At 31.7% G+C, this 24,169-nt stretch overlaps 1 protein-coding gene across 6 annotated transcripts in view; it reads right to left on the bottom strand.

Moving 5' to 3' along the window:
• Dph2 (Diphthamide biosynthesis 2) overlaps window positions 1–20,033 on the bottom strand; it is a 58,185-nt gene extending 38,152 nt beyond the window's left edge. The window contains exons 1-5 of one of the 6 annotated variants that reach the window (XM_085818783.1): window positions 19,491–19,537; window positions 10,571–10,657; window positions 4,837–4,991; window positions 1,835–1,947; window positions 988–1,208 (exon numbers count right to left, since the gene is read on the bottom strand). In XM_085818783.1, coding sequence (XP_085674909.1) covers window positions 988–1,208; window positions 1,835–1,947; window positions 4,837–4,989 — 487 coding nt within the window. In that variant the 5' untranslated portion in view covers window positions 4,990–4,991; window positions 10,571–10,657; window positions 19,491–19,537. Of the gene's footprint in view, window positions 1–987; window positions 1,209–1,834; window positions 1,948–4,836; window positions 4,992–10,570; window positions 10,658–19,490; window positions 19,641–19,884 lie in introns of those variants that run through there. The other 5 variants (XM_085818780.1, XM_085818781.1, XM_085818784.1 and 2 more) reach the window with 5 other exon arrangements.
• Between the last annotated feature and the right edge of the window lie 4,136 nt (window positions 20,034–24,169).

Below are 24,169 nucleotides of genomic sequence, written 5' to 3'. Positions count from 1 at the left end.
TATTACATTATATATTATTTAACAGTTTTAGAAAATTTTGTATATAATGAATTTAATATGCAGAAAGTCAAACTTTTGGTTTCATGAAAGAAACAAAGTATCCTGTTGGGATTTGTTACTTATGAATTTCAATTTTTGGTCCTTGTGAAAAATTAGTTCTAAATTTCTTACTTTATGGCTTTATATGTACATATATATATAGAGAGACAAATAAATTAAAACAAAAGTGCTAAGTACAATAGATTTTAAAGGTATTCAAAATACAGATTCTCTCTCATTTACAAATTTACAAGAAAATGATCAAAGTATACAAACAAATAATTAAAATAAACAGTAAAATAACAGAATGACAAATATCCTTTATATTGAACTATTAAGAAAAATAAACAGCATATTTACCATTTGTCTGCAAAATTTGAGCATTTATAACATGTGGCAATCTCTGTATATGCATAGCTTCTCGATAAAAAGTTACAGGATTTCACGTGTCAAGATCTAGTCACTCATGTCAGGAAGCCTAACGTTTACCTTTCTTTCAGGGTAGAAGTAATGTGTTGTAAATAGGTCAGCAAAATGCTGACTTTTGAGCAAGTTCAAAAGAAGAGTTATGTATTCAGAATTCTGAGGCATCTTTTGCCATCTGGTAGACATAATAGCTATTAAAAAGTGAACGTGATTTAAAAAAAATTCAGATATTTATGAATTAGCTCCTACCTTACTCTACATCAATAATACCATCTCTATTTTCCTTCAAATATTGCAGTAATCCTAGAAGCTCACCAAAGACTTAATTCTTCCGTGAGCAACTCTGGAAGCTGCTATGGATTGTACTGATAGCAAAGTATCTTCAGGTACCAATTAGTAAACAAATACCAAAAATTAGATAATGTCATGCATTTTCTAAGCTAACTTATCACCTTAAATCAGCTACTTATTGTAACATATTTTTTTTTTAATGTTTACTAGTCTGAGGTATATGAAACTTACCCACAGCATATGAATATGTCACTTCGTACAAAATTATAATTAAACTATTCACATCTGTAAGCAGACTTCTAAAAGCATTTGTTGCATCTTGAATATCAATGAAATGCTTTCCAAATACATATAATACTGGTAAACGACTGGTTGGGCTAAGGCATGCACGTCCATAATGTATGATAGCATCAGCTGATCCACGCAGAGCAGCAATTTCATCTACACAACAGCTATAAAATAAAAGAATTTAGTGAGATGAATGAAAAATCTGTTTACATATGAAATAAATATCTCTATTTTAAGAACCTTCCTTTTTTTCTCACATTAAAATAGAAAAATATAATTCAGTGGAATAAATTCGGTGGTGCTCAATATAATGAAATGTGGTGAACTTACTTTTGCCTATAAAAACATTTCATTTAAATTAATGATTCATTAAAAAACTAATATAAAACCTTTTAGAAAACTGAAAGACACATTAATTAAAATTTTATGTTTAATAATGATATTTGTTTCCATTATCTTGATTGAAAATTGTCAAATACTTTTATCCTTTTAATTGATAATTTTAAATATTTACATAAGAAATATAAAACTGTAGAATGTAATTTTCAGTATGAATCTACTCGAGAAACTGTCAGAAGAGGAATAAAAAAGACAGATTCGTGCTGCTCTCTCAAAATTGGGATGGAACTGGGCAAATTCGGTGGTGCCTGATTATCATAAATATGGTGGTAACTTTATAGGTGCCTTGGGCACCTTCTGGGTGGTAGTACTGTCAGGAAAGACATGTCACTATCAGACAAGTGAAGTAAGTCACAACAACAGACTTTAATAGAAAATTAAATTTAATTACCTTCCATATGTAGTATCTCCAAGAATATCTATTTCTTTATGAGTACTATTTTCAAGTTCTATAGCCACATTAGTAGCATCCTCCAATAAATAATCAGGAAACTGTAAAGCAATCTGGAACAGAAAAAAAGTAAATACTATAATTAAAAATATCTAAATTAATATGTAATCATAAATGTTTCTTTTAATAAGCATATGGTTACTCTAAATTCCTGCAACAAACAAATAAAGAAAAATTGTAATTAGAAAATGCTATTAATTAAATGTTATTAAAAGATGAAAATTTTTGGTTTAATATAAAGAATACAGAAGGTGATATCATTTTCTTTATTTACTCCTGTCCTCTAACAAAATTAAGGTTGACTAGTTTATCTACTTTATTTCATAGCTTTATTTAACTATTTTATTTAAAGTTATCACTTTAAATCCAGGCTGTAGTCATTATGAATGCAAAATTAAAGATATAAAATCATCAGAACAAAAGAAGAATAAATCAAGAAATTTGATTTTGCAATTAAAAGTCACATATGTAGATGGTTCTGAAGATAAATCAGAGCTCATTTTTGATAAGAAAAGGTATAAATAATAGCAAAAGAAACACTGGATAATTAATTTCAGTAAAGTGCTAATACTCATAGAACATGCTATTTAAAACGGAACAACGCCATCAAAAAGGTAGCATTAGAAATATATTTCTAAAGGATAAAATAGATTTTTTATTTCTAATACTTATGTTACATATTAATTTAACATTTTCATTATTTGGATCCCTCTCTATCATGTTTAATACATAAATAGCTTAACAAGAACATTCATAATTACACTTTAAGTAGAACCTACAAATTAAATGTACATGTGGAACATAAGGTAGAGAGACACTTCTTACTCTTCATGTAATTTGGCTGTCAGCAATTCCTTATTGAGCAAAATACTCCACAACAATTACTTTAATTTCTTCAAGTCAGGAGTAATTGATTATTTTGTTGCTTGTCTCCAAAAGAGACAGAGTATGGTTAAGTTACAGGTAATATGCAGTTTCACCAAATGTGTCAAAAACAGGATCTATTCCTATTGGTCATTAAATGATTTATATGTATACTGTTACATTTTTAATCAAAATTTAGGGGTGAAATGTTCTTTCCTTTAAGCTCTCTTTTCTGATCCCTTATCTCAATAATATTCATATTTCATAGTTTAATTTCTAAATATAGCTGCTAGAAATGATAGAATTATAGTCTTCGGTAGAATAGCATGCTTTCTAGCATATCTAGTGTTCTCATCTCGGGTTGAAGACTAGTATAGAAGTCAATTAGTGATTAAACAGCCTTAACATGAGGAAATCGCAAAGTCTGTGGATAGAAAAGATAAATATTTGAATGTGAGAAATAACGTAGCGTATTCGGAAACTAAGTACCGTTTCATTCTAGCGCCGTCACAGCGCTGTGGTAGGCGTCCCGCGCATGCGCACTAGTCTTTCTTGTTCACTGACTTTCAAATGTCGCCATTTTGGTTGCTCTACGTTGTGTTTTCAGTTTGCTGTGCACATTCAAAATGTTTAAGACAATTAGTTCTCCTGTTGACTGTGAGATTCATGCCGTTATTTAAATTTTTGAAGGCGAGGAATTTTCTACCGGCCAAAATTTATCGTCAAGTGACAGAAGTTTATAGTGAATATGCGATAAGTGATGGAATGGTGCGAAAGTGGGTAAGAATGTTTAATGCAGGCCGAACAAATGTCCACGCTGAAGCTCGGAGTGGTCGGCCTTCTGTTGTCACCGATGATTTGGTAAGGAATGTTGATGAAGCAATTCACGAGAACAGACGCCTCACAATGACAACTCTTTCAGAGGCATTTCCACAAATTTCACATACTATTTTGTTCGAAATTGTGTCTGACCACTTGAATTATCACAAACTGTGTTCCCGATGGGTTCCAAAAATGCTCACTGATGTTCACAAAACAAAGCGACTTGGTAGTGCCCTGATATTTCTCACGCGGTACAGTGATGAGGGAGAAAACTTTTTAAACCAAACTGTGACAGGTGATGAAACTTGGGTGTGTCATTTCACACCAGAATCGAAACAACAATCGATGGAGTGGAGACACACTCATTCTCCGAAAAAACAAAAGTTCAAAGTGACAATGTCATCACAAAAAATCATGTGCACTGTCTTTTGGTATAGGAAAGGCATTTTGCTTACTGAATTTCTTCCCAGAGGTGAAACCATTAATGCGGCATGATATTGTGAGACTTTAACAAAACTAAGGCGTGCCATTCAAAACAAACGAAGAGGAATGCTCAGTAAAGGAATTGTGTTGCTCCATGACAATGCTCGACCCCATACTTCTGGTGTCACTCAATCGTTAATTCGACAGTTTCATTGGGAGCAGTTCGATCACCAGCCGTACAGCCCGGACTAGGCGCTGTCCGACTATCAGTTGTTCCTGCACATGAAGCGCGAGGTTGGTGGCAAGCGCTTTGGATCTGACGATGACATGAAAAATGCTGTGGAGTTGTGGTTATTGAAACTGGCGGGAAGTTTCTTTGACAATGGTATACAAAAACTGGTCACCCGCTATGACAAGTGTTTGATCATTGGCGGAAACTATGTTGAAAAATAGTTTAAGACATGTATTTTCATGTAAAAATAAAATTGGATTCGAAAAAATTGTTTTACTATTTTTTTTTTTTTTTCAAAATGGTACTTAGTTTCCGAATATGCCTCGTACATGAAGAAAATATATACATTATATTAAATTTCTGATAAATACGATTTTATAATAAGAAACTAGAAATTTTTATAGCTAAACAGTTTTTGTTTTTGATATAATTCCTCACACATTATGACATCAGAGTAACCAACCATTTTATTGTTAAAAATTTAACATGCACTATCACCTTTCATTTGCTGACATGAAAAAGTAAAATTTTTGCTTTCGAAATTATTGAACTAGAATACATATTATTAATTTTGATAGCATAATCTTAAAAATCAACTTACTTTAGAGAAGCAATTACTCTTGATCCAGTCTACACATCTAGGTATTTCATAAACATCATCCAGAGAGAAAGTATGATCTCTTTTTCCAGATTCATTAATGGGAATTTTACGGCTAATTGCTTCAGCATCATTACTGCTAAAAGCAAGAGACATAACTGGAACAAAATATATAAAAAAATGATAAAGCAGAATTCCAGCACAATACTAAAACCAAAATTACAATTAGAAGATCTACCACAATTTGCTTTTTAATTTTTCAGAACGCCAAAGCAGCACTCTTTGTAAGTAATCATGTATAAATTCTGCCTTCGGGTTAGTTTTAGAACAGTCATATATGATACATATAATTAATACCACTGAAAAACTAGAATGGTTAAGTACAGAAAAAGTCTGACTATCTGGCATTCAACTAATCAGAAAACTCAAGTAACTGGAATATTTTTTATTCTTTTTTTAAACAAGAAATTAATCAATTAAGAGATTAACTCCATCATGAAGAACAAACAGGATCATGACTTGAATCAAACAAATATGTCTCCAAGTAGTATGATTTTGTTCCAAGAATGGATAAGCATTACATCACAACCCAGTCATAAGATCTTCGTCTTGGCTTTATGTAAAAAACAATATAAGTGAACTGCTATTTATCTGTTTTTTAATCATATTTAGGAAAAAATTATTAAAATTTGGGACTTGCTTTCACAGGAATAGCATGCAGTTTTCAAAACATGCATGCTATTTCTGTGAAAAAGAAATGCTAGTCCTGGCATTAAGAAATGTGCAACTTATGTGAAAATGGATAAACACAACATGAAAAATAATGATAAGCAATTTAAGTTTTTTATATATGTCCATAACTTGTGTAACTGGGTTATCTAACTATAGTATAACCATAGCAGTTGTGAGTGTAAGCATAAACATGCACATGCTATTCAAAAAGGTTTATTCACGAAATGGGAGAGGGGATGAATATGAATCATGTAGTAGGGATATTTTCTGTTCTTATGTTTTCCCTGTTTATCTTCGCTGAATTCAAAGAGCATAGATTTAGAAAGAAATTACTTTAAAGTAATCAAAGATAAGTACACTGATCATTATATGTAATTAACTGTTTCATAAATTTTGCATATTTGTGTATTTATTTTTATATTGGTAAAAACATGAGTGTTTTCAAAACTTAATTTTGCTTTATATATATATATAATTTTATGACAGAGGATAATAAATAACTCTTACTGTACAGTAATTGTTATTATAATTATTTCATTATATTTTATTAATTATTTAATTATATTTTATTGTACAATTTTTATCATTATATTATAATTACAATGAATTCTAATACAGTACTTATAATAATTCGCCATAATGTTTTTAAATAATAAATAATTATTAACCCGAAAGGGCTATTGGTCTCAAAACATGATTTTGCATCGTTTCCAATCGAGTCTATTGCTGGTCAGGTTCAGAAAAACGTAAGATATTCTATCACATTGAATATATCTGTTATTAATAAACAAACTAAACTATTTAAAAATAGATGCATATCTTAAAAATATTATTTTTTAATTTTTTAATCCAACTGATTTAAAGAAAATGGGGTATAACTGATATATGCCCTAATTTCACCAAATGTGGCGATATGTGTTCTGTGCTGGTTTTTGGCACGATTGCGTGTTGTATGGCAACCCTGTTGACGATGAAAAATCTTTCGCTGGAGTTCGTTGTTTCGCGTCATGCTCTGTGTCTGAGAAGCTAAAATGGTGAAAGTTGTTGAAATGAAGTTCGGCAAAAGGAAATATCGTCGTGGCCATCCTGTTGAGGGGCAGTGGGTATTTGGAGGTGTGGAAAGAGGGTCTGGGAGATTATTTTTAGTGGCTGTGCATGATAGAAGTAGGGATTTGTGATTATTTGTTATTTTATTTTTTTGTGAACCACAGTATGAATTTTCTGGATAGTGTGTCTGGCTGCCATATAAATACGATAGTGATTACGTGGCGGCATGTTAAAGGCGGTATGAAATTGGTATTTCTGCTGTTCGAAAAAGCATTGATTCATGGTACGTGCATTTTATTTTATTCTTGTTCTTATTTTGTAGAATGTTGTATTCATTGTTTTTAGTATGAATTTCTGTCGTTATTGTTGTTTTTTTTTAATTGTTTGAAATTTATTTTAGATATTTTGTTGATTAGTGCGTACCGTCTAAATTGTGCAATTCGTAGATGTTTTTTAAAGTTGAAACAGAACGTGGTACATGGTATTCTTTGCAATTTATTGTTATGTTAATTTATTAAAATGAAGTGTGCGTAGATTCGTTTGTTGCCTAAATTGTGCAATTCGTAGATGTTTTTTTAAGTTTAAACAGGATGCTGCGTACATGGTATTCTTTGAAATTTATTGTTGTTATGTTAATTTATTAAAGCGAGGTGTATGTTAATTTATTAAAGCGAGGCGTAGATTCGTTCGTTGCCTAGACTGTGCCATTTATAGATTTTTTTTAAGTTAAAAAATATCGCTGTGTACATGGACTCTTATCAAATAGGGTTATTAAATACTCTTATCAAATATTTTGGTTAGAAACTTTACGGTTATGCTATCTAAATTTTTTGTTTTTGTTTCGGATTTTTAGCTTAAATTGTGTGTTCAAAACGTGGTTTTTGCATTCGCAAAAATCGTGTTTTTGGAGACGTTTTAGGCTTAAAGTTCGAAATGTAGACAAAAAATTTAGATAGCAATATGCCAACGTGGAGTTTCTTGCCAAAAATGTTTGGCGAGAAATTTGGCGACTTTAGGGCGCATATCAGAGTAGTTCCGAAAATGGTTTTAGTTTATGCATCTAATTAAAAACATTAAATATTGTCATAGAACCCACATTACACTTTTTTTTTTTTCTTTTTTCTTTTTAAATAAACAGAAGATATATAACATTTCCATGTTAGTGTAAATGCATACTAATCTAATATCCCATAAAATGTTTCATAATTCTACTTAAGCCATCTCTACTGAAATCTCATTTAATTTAAATGTGGACATATATATTCAAACTAATAAAAAAAATAAAGTCTATTTTTATAATATTAGACATTTTTTTCCCATCCATTCAAGGCTTTTCTACTCTAATTTGCATTTCTTATATCCTCAGCTACCCAGAATTTTCACACATCAGGATTCTGCATTTCCTAAGCTTTTATTGTACACATAGTAATCCATCTGCATTGAAATGCATCTTTCTCAGTACTCTAGAAGCTGTTTTATCCCACTTTATAAATTATAGACTATTTATACTAGACTGGGTTAATTCCAGTGTTAAGGACACTGGGGAAGAGTGAGAAGGGAATCAGGATTATAATGGGTATATAGTATAATATAGTAAAATATAATGTAATACATTCCACAGACTGCTGGTAGGTAATATTATTTATATTTATTAATTTTAATTCCTCCCATATTTTTACTAAACAATCCCACAAAATTTTCCCATTCCATTCAAGTGATTAATGTACACTAAATCAATCAGACAGGTAATCAGGTAAAATCAGACGGGTATTTTCTAATTATTTACAGGCCACGAAAAGGCGGCAACTCATTGCACTTCTATAGCAGGAATGATCACAAACAAATGTTCCATGAAAAATTATAAGGGATCTGCAAGAAATCTAGATGTAGAAATTAATATGTAAACATATTTTGAATCACTGAGTTTAATTTCGCATTAATAATTTTACTTCATACATTTCTGAAAAATTCCTGGATATTAAAATGATGATTAATAAATTAAATCATCAACCATTAAATTATGTCTGTAATAAACATAAGAAACATAAGAACTGTAATAAACATAAGAAACACATTTGGTGATATGTGTGCAGTATCATATCAAATAATATATACTTAGATTATTTCATATGAAATACATAAATATACAAGTTATATATGGCAGATCCATTTATCATCAAGCCACTCATTTACATAAAGAATATGTATACAATTTCCTTTGATGTCATTATGCAAGATCAGGATTTAAATTTAAATGGGTTACATTTTAATATTTTGTAATGCACACACATAGATTTTCCTATGTAGCATGTTTTTTAGACAAGGGCTTTTCGAGATCTGCTTATCAGTACTTATTGACAACAACTTCATGTAATTCTGAAAGATGAACTTTTCTAGTATTTCAGAAATCTAGCATAGTAGAATAATTCAAGTTCTCTTTTAGATTTTAGAATACGATTTATTTGTATTCTGTTTCTCATGAACATTATAATGGAAAGTAGTCTTAAAATTATTTTAAGTATGATGTAATAATTTTACAGTTACAATAAAAATTTTAAAAATAAGGGGAAAATTTCATGGATTTATTTGACACTCATAGGAAAATTAAAATTAATATTCAGAAAAATCTTAGACCATTCCGGCTAATCTTTGGAATATGGTAACAGGTAGTTTTGCGACATTTTGGTAAGGCGAAAAAGGTTACTAGTTAGAACTTTAGCAGTGTACATGGATAAAGTCAAGAGTGCGCACAATGCCATTTTTGTGCAATTCTGGGATGTTTTTTTAAGTGAAAATAGGTCGACATGTACACTGCTAAAAAAAAAAAAATGGGACAGTGCTATATCTCCCGTTCTACTGCGCCGATTGACAAAATTCAACCTACGTTTTTCATGTCTCGAAAACGCGACTTAGGATATATATTAGATTTATATATAGCACTAATCTAACATAGGTATTTCGACACAAAATTGGACTTTTTCTGAAATAACATACCAATTTTTTTCCATATTTCGATTCTACGACTCAAATTATAACAGAATACCAAGTTTTGTAAAAATCGTACGAGTAGTTTTTAAAATATTAGCTCTCAAAATTTTAGCTCCTCAATGTTAATTGAATTTGGCAAATATTTATTAATATCTCTTTTTTTATTAAACTTTTTTGATTTTTTCTCTCACATTTCGAAATTTAGGTTCATTCCAAATAAAATTTACCCATTTTTTTGTGTTTTATTTTTAAAATTTCTATTTTAAAATAATTTTTATAAATTTTTCGTAAAAAATTTTGAATTATAATCTATACAATTTTTACCATCATCTTAAAGTAGGTGTATTTTTAAGCATAACTGCAAAAAATTAGGCTTTTTTATTCAAAATTTTCTAAGATATACATGAATTTACATATTTTCGAGTTTTGAAATTTGGCATCTTTTTTTCAACGATAATAACGCCAAATGTGGTCTATGGATTTTCGTTACACTGAATTGCCACAGCTATTTTTAACCATTAATTTCAAGTAAAATTTTACGGAGAATTAATTATATGACATTTTTTTCCCTCAATGATGCGTAATAAATATTTATTAATACTATACTTAAAGCTATTTTTTTAAATTATAGATGATATTATTCAAATTTTTAACTATTTTTTTTAATTTCTTTATATCTTTAAAAAAAATTAGAGTAAATTTTTGTATGAGTAAATTTTTACCTTCGGCGTTTTATCGTCTGCTGCTTTACTTCGTTTAAATCGAATTGTCTAAAACTGAGAATTTTTGTTTGATGTTTATTTGAATTTTATGACAGTAACTGCATAATTTATTTCTAAAAACAAACTGTTGCTTTTGAAGTGGCTGAAAGAGCGGCTGATACATATTTTTAAAGCACAGTATATTTTTATAGAAACATAAGATTTAGAATAATCATTTTTATAAAAGTCAAATTATGATATAAACATACAACCCTCTAGAGACTGAATTAATGGAAGTTCGGTGGTTGTGTAGAAATGATCTGCAGCTACTTAATGGCTGGATAAGTCAGCAGATTCTGTGGACAAGTAAGAATAATTATATAAACGACACCCAACATTCTGGATTCAATTAACAACGAGGCTACGATGTTTATTAAATGAATTCAAGAAGTTTTAAAACATAAAAAATCAACTCATTTTTTTATCTTAAAATGTATTTTTGTGCGTAGCGTATTTTCATTATATTCTTAAAATTCTAATTTAGAATGTAATTGTCAAGAACTGAATCCTAATCATTAGTAATATAATAAGTAATTATTACGGTTATTAATAAATCCTTCTTATAAATTGCAAATATTGCACACAATATTATTTATTTACACTTCAAAATTCTAACCGTCAGCTCTAGTAGAAGTTACAAATCAATTACATTTAATTAAGGATTGGATTGGATTATTTAATTATCGCAAAACACACGAATGTTATCTGCCTAAAGGGAGGGATTCCTTCGTGGAGGACTTTCTAAGGGAAACTGGCTCGGATACACGTTACACATGGAAAAAACCACGAAAACACCCATACAGCCAGCCCGCTCGCGGGATTCGAACCTCGGACCGAACTACCAGTGTTCAGCGTCTTTACCGCTCGGCTGCTGGTGGGCTATTTAATTAAGGAATGACTATCTAAGTTTAAAAACAGCGTACCGTAGCAGCAATTCAATTATTGGCGCCGCATCTTTCATGTTACTCCTGATTGGCAAGCTACATGATTTTTAATGAGTATTCGGGTTTTGCTAGTAACTTCACTTAGAAATCGCGCTTAAACTAGGTTAGTTGGTTATTTGAACATAGAAAGAACATGAGAGCTATTTGATTAAGATGCTTTCATACAGAACTTTTGTAAAGAGAACCTAGAAAACTAAGAAAACCAACTATGCAGCCTGGGTTAGACTTCGCAACAAACAATTAGTATTTAACAATCTCCAAATGCTAGGCAACTGGTGAGGCTCCAATTAAATCTCCAATTTAATATTTTATTTCTAAATATTTAAAATATTGTTGTATTGTTAGACACAAAAAGCAGAATTTAAGTTTTTTTAACTCGTTAGTAAACTACCAAGCCGTAGTGCAAATGAATATTCAATTGCTTTTGCAATAATTGTATTCACTTAATATTCTTGGAATATGAGCTAAAGAAGGAACGTTCTTGGAAGATTAAAGAAGTGTTTAAATCCAGTGATATTAGGTTTGTCTTACAAGCTCAAGATCAAAACGACTCTGCAATTGCCCGAGTAGTTGACTTGTAAATGACTGTGAATTAAGCAGATGACTTTTAATCTTACGTTTTCAGTCAGAAAACCTATTCCAAATGTTTTGTATTGCATGACAATGCATCTTTTCATTATTCAATAACCAGTCGGAGAACCGCTTGTGTTCCGAAAATAAGTATGTGTACTCAATCGTCCTGCATGTTCTTCAAATTTGTCTTCTTGTGATTTTTTTCTTTCCCAAAAACTAAAGTTGCCTCTCAAAGGAAAGTTTTTTGACATCGAAGAGACAAAAGGAGTATGACATCTACTTTTAGAGGCATGTCAAAAACAGATCTCTACAAGCCTTCTCTTCCATTACATGTTGTGCGGTCAGACAAAAAGTTGCATCAGCGTAAATTTTATAATCTATTTTTATTCCACTCTGATTACTTTATTAACATACAGTGAATATATACTAAATCTTTTACTTTAGCTTAAGTAATTCGGAAGTTTTGACGGAGTTGTTGTCGGAACTAGGACTTAGAAGATAAGTCAAATTAAATATTTCGATAATCCAATAAATTCAAGGTCAAAGTTTCAATATTTTATTTTCGGAGGGAGGGGGGAAATTTTTTCCTAAGGTCCATTATCCTAAGTATATTTGCTTTGATTCTTTATTTTTCCATAAAAGCGAAAAATGTACGCTTGGTATACATATAACGCATAGCTTCAAATTAATATTTAATAATATACAGAGTGGTTATAATTAATGTTCCACACTGAAACAGTCATAAAAGGAAAACTACTGGATCAAATGTTATCAAACTTGGTAATCATGTAAAGGAGGTCATGGGAATTTATTTTCCGCGAAAAAAAGGAAGTTGGAAACCTCACCACCAGGGGGAAAATGGCGCTGTATGCAATATTGTTAAACGAAATATGGGTCGGAATCTAACTTAACCTTTTGTTACACGGGTTTAACATGTTGCATACCCTTAAGAACTTTGAAGTAGGCAAATTACTATTTAAAAGCGTTGAATTCGATAAAAGTCGAGTGCGCCATCCGTGTAAGTGAGAAATTCGTCCGTGAAAACCACGAATTAGCGATTAGAAAATGTGAGATCGCAAATCACTCGCACAAGTGTGTACAATCTGGAAATCGTTTACTTACAGATCGCTAATTTGTAATTTTTTAAGCCTGAATTCGGCACTAAAACATGAAGATACTGATTCAAAACGCTTTTAATCGATTTGGGCCAAAGAAATCCCTCATGTTATCTATCTAGTTCCATTGCATTCTCCTACTGCATTCGATTGCATAGCAGTCATTCCACACCGTTTAGTATTGAATTACAGCAACTGAACCATTTTTCTCTGAAGAGCAGGCGACAGCTGGACCACTGTGATTGCAGCTCACTTAGAGTCAATGTTAAAATGTTTCGTGATACATGAACTGCATGGAACTGCAGTAACATGGCATTTTAGATACTACGATTTTTATGCAGGGCTGGGCCCCACCTCACGTGTGTCGCACAGTTACTTAGGAAACATTTCACGAATGAACGTCTTATAGGCCGACAATTCCCCTTTTCCCACCAGACCTTAATCTCTGTGACTTTTGGCTATGGGGTTATCTCAAAAGCACTGTTTATGGTGATATTCTAAACAATTTGGCAGAAATGAAAAATGTCCGTAACATTCCTCCTGATATGCTAAGAACAGCTGTTAAGAATGCAGTAACAGGATTTAACTTGCTCTCGGAAAATGCTGGACGCTACATTGAACATGCTTTGTAACACGTTTCGGAAACTATTAAACACATGTTTTCATGTCTTATTTCATTTACCAATATTGTATACAGCGCCATTTTTCCACTGGTGGTGAGTTTTTGAACTCTTTTTTTTTTTTTTTTTCGAGGAAAATAAATTCCCATAACCTCCTTTACACGATTCCCAAGTTTGATATCATTTGGTCCAGTAGTTTTCCGTTTATGACCATTTCAAATTGGAACTTTAATTATAACCACCATGTAAATTAAACTTTAAAAGTCTGACAGTTTGGTTCAAGTCCCAGCTTTAAATATATATATATTTAAATATAATATTTTATATTAATCCTCTTAGAAACACTGTTTTAAGAAGCTAATTTTTCTCTCGCGTTATAGATTGTATAAAAGAACATGATCTTTAATATGATTTAGATTGTTTCTGCCGATATAAGAATCGGGTCACTCGGTGGTACAGAATAAACCCTGCTGGACTGTTTTATTTCTTTGTCATTTAGCAAAAATTTTTTAATTAAAATATTTATGCTTTGGACTTTGCTCTATACTTTGTTTATAGTTAAAATGTCTAGAAAATGAAAAGCTGTCTTCAGCTGAAACGCAGTTGATGCAATTGATATTTTAAAAAAAATGACAACAATGTAAAATTTATGGAAGTCTAGGAATCGAGAAATCTTAATTTTTTTGTGTGAGTACTGAAAATAACTGTAGAAGGAAAGAAGAAAATTAGGGAGAAAAGTAAGAAAAAATTTGCAGGGAAATTTGGCAGTCAGACATACCAAGGTGTTTCAAAATGTTGGACGCCTTTGAATATACCTTCAGGATACTTCAAAGAATTTAGGTGTTCAAAGAGAAAACACTTGGACGTGTACACCACCACCACCAAATACCATCAATTGAGCTTGTGTTAACAGAAAAAAACAAAAACGATATCATTACAGATTAAAGTGAAGAGCAACTGGTTGTAGACTATATGGTTGTATAAATTTAAATTACGTTTTAGAACATCATATCGTATCATAAATGGAGAATCTCATGATTTTCTCAGTCGAATTATTTGAAGATTCAGGAGTTTATCCAGTGATGTATGTGGATGTCACCTAAAGACGTTTTGGTTGATCTTTACAATATGGTAACTGGTAGTTTGGCGACATTTTGGAGGCGATAAAGGTTACTACCTGGGACTTTGGTAATAATGTGAGCAGTACTCAGTTCCGATTACGCATTATTTTGTGTGAGGGAAATGAGAGATCATGGGATATGTCATGTGATATTAATGGACGAATTACGGTTCTTTAATCGGAAAAGGGGGGAAATCGGGAAATAATCTGGAAATTTTGTATTTGGCTTTATTCTGTGTTGTGTGAAACAGTGTTCGTGAATTTTTGGATCCCATGGCCGTAACTAAAGTGAATTCGAAATGGGTATTTATGTATGTATTAATTTAATGTGTGTGCTCATTTATATTTTAAATAGTGTTTTTGAATTTAATTATATTTTAATTAAATGATAGTTATTTTGTGAATTTTATGTTTGTAGGAATTTGGTATACGTTTCAGTTGAAGTAAACGTGCATGGAAATAATTTAAATATCTGACACTAAGTATTTGTAATGGTTGCAGTATGAATTTGTTGGTGACGTGTATAATGTAATAGATGATTTAGAGGTAAAAGTTTTTGGATATTTTATTTATTTTATATGTGGAAATGTTCATATTTGGAAAGGGTAAATACTTTTTCGCGATCAGGTAATTTCATATATGTTCTTTTTACCGGGTTTAAAGATTGAGAAAATTGTCATGTATTTTCGTGAAATTTTTCTAATTTATGAGACAAAAGCAGTGTACATGGATATAGTGAAGAGTGTGCGCAATGCCATTTTTGTGCAATTCTGGGATGCTTTTTTAAGTAAAAATAAGTCGCCGTGTACATGGTTTAGTGATATTTTAATTAAATAATAGTTATTTTGTGAATTTTATGTTTGTAGGAATTTGGTATACGTTTAAGTTGAAGTAAACGTGCATGGCAATAATTTAAATATTTGATACTAAGTATTTGTAATGCTTGCGGTATGAATTCGTTGGTGACGTGTATAATGTAATAGATGATTTAGAGGTAAAAGTTTTTGGATATTTTATTTATTTTATATGTGGAAATGTTCATATTTGGAAAGGGTAAATACTTTTTCGCGATCAGGTAATTTCATATATGTTCTTTTTACCGGGTTTAAAGATTGAGAAAATTGTCATGTATTTTAGTGAAATTTTTCTAATTTATGAGAAAAAAAGCAGTGTACATGGATATAGTGAAGAGTGTGCGCAATGCCATTTTTGTGCAATTCTGGGATGTTTTTTTAAGTAAAAATAAGTCGGCGTGTACATGGGTTATTTGTATGTGTTATTTTGAAAATCGCGTAAGGAGTATAGTATTGTGCACTTTTTCCCAATTTTGCAGTGAATATTTGTCATAATTAAGCAGTTTTGTTAGATAAAATTTCTAGCATAAGTGTAATTCGGCTAGTAGATTGTTGGAAGAAGTGTTCAGTAGATAAAAAGAAAAGAAACATGTCTTTACTTCGTGAAGACAAAATGGCGGCGGGAAAAAAAAATAGAAGGTTGCTGTAGGAGAGTTGGTCGCCAAATTTTCGCCAAAAAAACGCCAAGTTACCATAATGTAAAGATCAACCGACGTTTTTTTTTCCTCCTGATGAAACGGCGGCTGAGCGGTAAATCGCTGAACACTGGTAGTTCGGTCCGAGGTTCGAATCCCTTGAATGGGCTGTATGCATGGGCGTTTTCGTGGTTTTCCCCATATGTAACATGTATGCGAGCCAGTTTCCCTTAGAAAGTCCACCACGAAGGCATCCCTTCCCTTAGGTATAATTAAATAAACCAAAACCTCTTGATGAAACCAGACTTTCCTTTCATCTCATACCTTCAAAATGTTTAGCCTCTAAAGACTGATAAAGGCTCTGACCAAATACTTCGTGATGAACTTTCTAAGAGAAACCAGCTAGCATACACGGTACACATGAGAAAATCCCCGAAAACGCCCATGTAACCAGCCCGTTTACCGGGATTCGAACCCCGGAGTGAACTACCAGTGTTCAACGATTCTCTACCGCTCGGCCGTTTGTTTGCCTTTATGAAATGGAAGGCGATAACTTTATTTAAAATGATTGTCAGAAATACCAAGATTATTTCGAAAAGTTGGATGCTTTTTAATATACTTGCAGAATGCCTAAAGAAAAAGAGCAAGAATAAAGTAGAATGCCTGAAGAAAAAGAAAAGAAAAAATAAAATTTTGCGTAAAATTTAATATTTCTACTTTTTTTTTTAATTTAAAACTTTTTAATCTTATGATATTTGATTCTTGCGATTTCAAAAATAAAATATTTCACTAAAATATGAATAACATTTTAAGAAACCAAATGTAGGATAAAACTGTGTAAAGCAATGGGCACAATGATTAAACTGTTTAAAGCAGTGTATGCAAGTCATCCTATGTTAAAATGTCCGTTATACATCCCTCTTATTTACATATTTCTTTTCTGAATGGAACATTGAAAGGCGTGTTAACTGTGCTTTACTGTAATTTCTCTTTTAATATATGCAGTTTTCAAATGCATCATAGTCTGGGTTACAAAATATTCTTCGGAAAGAAACGCAATTCAAATAAATAAAATCAAATTCTGGAAAATTTATATTAATAAATATATTTAAAATGCTCAGTTCGAAGGAATAAATAGAATATTTTAAAACAATTATCTGAAGAGACAATGCAACACAAACAATTAAAATAAAAGTATAAAAATTTAAAAATTTCCTAAAATAATAACTATGACAAAAAATATATATATAAAGAAAACTATTTGAAAAAAAAAAATAAACGCTGCACCGTTATTGACGCAGTTTGAATAGGTAAATAGAAATTTTTAAAACAGTTATTCGAAGAAAAAAATGCAACTTAAACAATTAAAATGAAATTCGAAAAAGAAAAAATTACTTAAAATAATAACAGTTATAATAAAAAATATATAAAGAATATTATTTGGAAAAAAGAATGATGGTGACTTTTTTTCCTCTCACGGGAAAGGAAACAAGGTTGCCATATATTAAGACATTCGCCAAGTGAACTATTCTTGGCGCAAACTGAACAAAAAGTGGCAACATAAATTTGTGAATTTCGCTCCAAATTTTACAAAATTTCATATTTAGGCGTAATTTGAGTCGTAGAATCAAAATATGTAAAAAAAATTGGTATGTTATTTCAGAAAAAGTCCGATTTTGTGTCAAAATACCTATGTTAGAATAGTGCTATATATAAATCTAATATATATCCTAAGTCGCGCTTTCGAGATATGAAGAACGCAATTTGAATTTTGTCACTCGGCCCAGTAGAACAGGAGATATAGCACTGTCCCATTTTTTTTTTTTTTTTTTGAGCAGTGTACATGGATGATACCATGTATGTGCAATTCTTAAAAATGCGGCAAGCAGTGGGCGATTCTGTACTTTGTCCCAATTTCGCACCTAATCTTCGTCATGATTAAGCACTTTTGTTCCATAAAAGTTCTAGCATAAACGTAATTCGGCTAGCAGATTGTTGGAAAAAAATGTTGAGTAAAAAAAAAAAAATGACTTCACTTCGTGAAAACAGAATGGTGTCCAAACAAAAACTAGCAGGTTGCTGTCGCAAGGTTGGTCGCCAAAAAATCGAAAAGTTACCATAATCCAAAGATTAACAAAAATTCCCTAAAATTCAAGCCATGATAAAACTATTATAGATAACACTTCGTAAAAGCTCATATAGTGATTTTCTAAAGCGTACACATCATTTCAAGAATTCCACAAAATTAAAATGTTAAGAAAATTATGTAGTGATTTTGGGGTCACTACATAATTTTTGGGTAACAGATGACATGCGAAATGTCGGCTAATCTTTGAAATATGGTAACAGGTACTTTGGCGACATTTTAGTAAGGCGATAAAGGTTACTAGCTAGGAGCAGTGTACATGGATAAAGTCAAGAGTGTGCACAATGCCATTTTTGTGCAATTCTGGGATGTTTTTTTAAGTGGAAATAGGTCGACGTGTACATGGATGATACCGTGTATGTGCAATTCTTAAAAACACGGCAAGCAGTTTGGGATTCTGCACTTTCTCCCAATTTCGCTCCTAATCTTCGACATAATTAAGCATTTTTGTTCCATAAAAGTTCTATTATAAGCGTAATTCGGCTAGCAGATTATTGGAAAAAATGTTGAGTAAAAAAATGCCTTTACTTCGTGAAAACAAAATGACGTCCAAAACAAAACTAGTAGGTTGCTGTAACAGGGTTGGTCGCCAAAGTTTCGCAAAAAAAATCGCCGAGTTACCATAATCCAAAGATTAACCGAAATGTCTTCTGTTATTTTACATATATGTATAATATTTGGATCCAAAATTCATTTATGTATCTCAAACAGGTAAAATATATTTGCTGCTTTTAGAATCACATAATTTAAATTAAAACTTCATAAATTACAGATAACTCATTCATGTTAAGATACATCTCTTAAGCGTGACTGGGATTTGTATTAAAATATCCTGCCGCAGAAGCAGAACAAAATTGAAGCATTTCTGACCATCTTACATTAAGCATTAGAAAAAAAAAAAAAAAAAAAAACATCATACTGCTACAGTTATACCTGATGAAATAAATTAAATCTACCAATGCAGCCTAGCAACTAATACGTTCTTCCAGCAATAAAACTGGTGAAATTTCGAATGATTACAAAAAAAAAAATGTTCAGGAATGAGAAAGTTTCCATCTATAGTGAGCGAACCAAAACAAAATACGTTATTCATATTTATTAACAGAGTTTTAAGGAACTTACCGTTACGACACAGCAATCTTATTATAGTACAATTAGTAGAATATTCCCCAGCCGCTACCACCGCTACACGTTTTTCAACTTGTTTACTAATAAACCGGACGCTAGCGAAACCTAGTGGTGAATATTAACAGCATTTCCGTTTGAAATTCAGTTTTCAGAAATTTTTGGGTAGCAGTCAAGGAGGTTAGAATAGATTCTAACCTTCATCGTTGCAGTTGAATATAAGTTGAAATTCTAAGTATTCATTGATATGTTTTAGTTCGAATAGTCTCATATTTTACTTCGAATTCTCCCAGCTGTCATAAGAATACTTTCATGCACACAAAATATATGTCTAGTAAGGTTATAGTAATATCAGTTGTATGATTATAAGAAAATTTAAAATTCTGAATACCTATAGCGTTTGGTTAACAGCATATTTAGGACAGGTATGGGAACAGGTAAAAGCAATTTAGTCCTTGAATCTTGTAGAAATCTGAAAACCATAACGGAAGAAGGTTTCCTTTCATTTGGCCTGATGTGAATGGCTTCAAAGATGTACAGCAATATAAGAGTTCTATGTAGTAACACAGGGGGGGCCCAAGAGCGATGCGCAGTGCAGGGAGAAAGTTAAGCCACATACGCATGACGTCATGTGGGTGACAGCGTTAGTTCTTGGCGTTTGTTTACTTTCGTTGCATTAACAGTTTGATTTGATTTGTGTTGTTAATTTGCTATTATACCTAGGCGGAAGTGGCAAATTGTGCTATAGCGTTGTGTCAGAATTATACACGTTAATACGTTTTTTAGCGGAAAACACTCTTTACAACCAGATAAAATAACTATTTTTTTAATGAAGTTATGTAGTTTTCATACATAACTGTGATGTAATTTTACATTTATTTTTCATTTTACTCCTATTTTACATTTAAATTGAAAAATTTCTCATTTTAAATCATTTTTTATCATAATCTTCATTTTGTGTATGAGACTTACATCGTAGTGAGATATTTAAACTCAGTGTCATGTTTACCAATACTGAGTACCTGAATGATTAGTTAATAAATTCGCGTATCCAACTTCATTCACATGTTTTGGTTACTTTCTTTACATCCCAAACGTAATTCTATGTATTGAAGCAGCGTCTGGGTTAAGCTTTGCGAACTAAGTAAACTGATACATGCCTCACCATGAGGAAAGAACAATTTCTCGACCACACTATGATGCAAACATCGAATGAGTGAGTGACATATTTCCTTCAGTGTTGTTTAACTGATGCATACAGGTATGTGTGATGTAATTTAATTGATATAACTTACACATGCTTGAACCTGAAGGAAAAGAAATCTGTGTATAATGCTACAATACAAATAGCGAAAGAGTAAATAAGATATTCTGTTCAGTGTTATTTAACTGCTGCATATGTTTTAATTTTGATTCCATATAACTTGTTTTTAATTATAAGAGAAAGAAAAATACTTCAATATTGAACGCATATTTCGAGTATAACAAAAGTATTTTAAGAAACAACCTGATAAAAATACATTAGTAATTAAAAATATTTAATTTATGTACAGGCTGAATTGAAATTAAGATGTGGTGGTGTATTTAATTATGGCAAAGCACACTAGGGCTATCTGCGTTGTGATGCCTTCGTGGAGGACTTTCTCAGGGAAACTGGCTCGTATACACGTTACACATGAGGAAAACCACGAAAACACCCATGCAGCCAGCCCGTTCGCGGGATTCGAACCGAACTACCAGTGTTCAGCGACTTTACCGCTTGGCCGCTGGTGGGCCGAAACTAAGATGTAGGGCAAGTTTATTATTATTATTATTATTATTGTGCGTATATGTGTAAGAAAATGTATTTTAATTGTTCCATTTTTAACGTATGGAAGGAAGAACAGGATGCCAATATCGAAGATTATTTACTGTAGCAAATAATCACGTCAGGATAAATGTTATATAGAAATCTTGGGAGTGAAGGGATTATAAGAGTACTTTTAGATTATACTGAAAATATTACTGCTAAAATCTGATATAACTTCTGCTAAAATCTGAAGTGAATCAGTATGAAGTGCATTTTCACTTTAAAAAGAATGTTATAAGTATACTATTTAAAAGTATAATGACGGATATTAAGACATTTGTAGAATTTTATGGTATTTAAATATGAATTTGTTAAGTCAAATCTCTTTATATATATTTTTGCTTGAGATTAGTAATTTAAACTGAAAATCACGATCATATATTTCTCATGGAATGTCAAAGTTCATTTGTATTAAAAAAAGTGCATGAGCAATGAAAATAAATAGAATAATACTTTTTGATTATGTTTTTGCCATGGTCTTAGCAGTTATGCCATCATGCGTTCTGTTCAACAAGATTTATTTAGTGCAAACAATACTACGAAAATATATTGAAAAATACCTTGTTTTACAATATTTATTTCCCTTAATTAACTTAAATAACGTTTTTCATTTTCTAATGCTTTCCTTTACGAAAAGAATTTAATGTTTACAATTATTTTCAGCATTCGTACGAATTCTGTGCATAAAATAAACATTTTCTTTAACAAAATACTTAATCGGAAAGTATATACCCGGTATTTCCGGTGTATCTACCACATATAAAATGATCATTTTGCTTTAGTTTACATTTTTCCCATTACCAAAATCATGTAGCAGACGCGTCGGCCGATGCGTCTTGTCTCCCGGGTGACGTCACTACCAGCAACCAATGGCACGCTTTTTCCGTTCCTGGCCTAACCTTAGTATATTAAAGAACCTTGGTAGTAACATTACTAAATCATCAAAGTGCTATTAGAGATCCGGTTTAATCCTAGTATCCGGTGCACACGGGATTTGGCTACTTTTGGCGACTTTATGAAAAAAAAAACGCGACATATACGATGAATAGTAAACAGGTCATTCAAAGAATATATATGGTTATACATAGTTTATACTATATATATAGTGTATATACTATGTATATACACACATAGTATATAGTGTATAGTATATATATATATAGACGTTCTTTGGATCATTTTTGGTGTTGGCGATAATTTTCAAAATCGCGCCAAGGCTGCACCGTATACTAGGATTTTACCTAGAGATCCTATGATGACTATAATTATCAGTTCATCGCTAATTATATAACTGGCAATACATAAGGAAAACAAATCTGTTAATGATTTTATCCATACTAAGCAGTCTGCTCGAACAAGCATCCAAACATCTGAAATCACTTAAAAATATAAATTATTTCTCCATACTTTAACAAATAAAATAGGTATTTTTTGCTTGTTTCTGAAATGCATGCATATATTCTTCATAGATGTTTAATACCTGAAATTTGCATTAATTTTTAAGATGAGCTTTAAGAAGGCAGAATGAAGTCTGTTAGTTTACACATAACTTTTCATTATTTTTATTTAATTATTCAAGAGGCAAACTGTGTTACGTATTTATTGTCTTAAAAATTGCGTAATTCATTTATTTCTTTTTTCTGAATAAAGACTATTTTTAATATAACATTTTCTTTATTCGGATAAGGTTCGGAGAACAGCCTTGATTGCGCCAACTTGGCTCCTTTAAGGATATGGGCGACATTTTGTTATGCCAACGGAAGTAAATATCATGTGGGGAATAGGTGCTAGGGAGAAAAGGAAAATACATGGGGAAAAACGGGATTAAGATGTGTTTATGTTTGTTTGGCATCTGATTCCTAATTTTGTTGTGTTGCTAAATTAGCATTAAAAGTCAAGTAATGTGCATCTATTGCCAAAATGCAGGGCAATTACTTTTCGATCCGATTTTATACATGTATTAATATATCACATTCCTGCTCATATGATCTATTCTGAGGTGACATGTCATGGGATAGCAATATGCAGATAGCAATATGCAGATATAACACATGGCAGTAGTATCGCATACAAAATTTATTGAAAATGCATTGGAAGGGCTTTCATTCGTATTCAAGTTATTCATGTAAAAAAGGTTTGTGACGTGATTACGGCCGCACGACGAGAATTAACATACTTTGAATGCGTAATAGTAGTTAGAGCTAGACGCATTACATTTCGGGAATCGTTAGGGAAATCAACATTCCGAGATCCACAGTGTCAAGAGTGTGCCAAGAATACCGAATTTCACGCATAATCTTCCATCATGGACAAAGCACTGGCCAACTGCCTGTACTAAATGGCCGAGAACGACGAAGTGTGCGTAGAATTACCAGTGTTAACAGAGAAGCCACACTGCGTGAAATAACCGCATAAATCAGCATGGGACGTACGACGGACGTGTCTGATAAGGGCGATCATCGAGGCAAGCGGCTGCACGTTCGCAGCGCTCCGTAAAAAAGTGAAAAAAATTCCTTTCCCCTTGATGATTATCAATTAAATTACTTTAAAATAGTGTGAGGACTACGAAAGCCTGGAATTTTAAGATAAGTACTTTTCTTTCATCTAAACTAAATCAAATTTCTATAAATAAGTGCCTTTAAATCAATAAATTTTAATTTTTCATCAGTTTTAGCATTAAAAAATGCTTGAAATTGCCCATTGCTTGTGGCTTCCTTTGTGAATCAATTCCAAAGAGACGCCAACGTTATCAGTTCACGTCTGTCACCACCTACAAAGGCCCCGAGGAATCTCGTGAGAGGGAAAAGTTGGGGACTCGGGGCATCGG

Source organism: Stegodyphus dumicola, chromosome 6 (assembly GCF_044657685.1).
Source record: "Stegodyphus dumicola isolate Sdum_Otavi_A_Nest chromosome 6, ASM4465768v1".
NCBI classification, from domain to species: Eukaryota; Metazoa; Arthropoda; class Arachnida; order Araneae; family Eresidae; genus Stegodyphus; species Stegodyphus dumicola.
The sequence above is the reverse complement of the archived record's forward strand: the minus strand, read 5'-3'. Positions and strand labels throughout refer to the sequence as shown.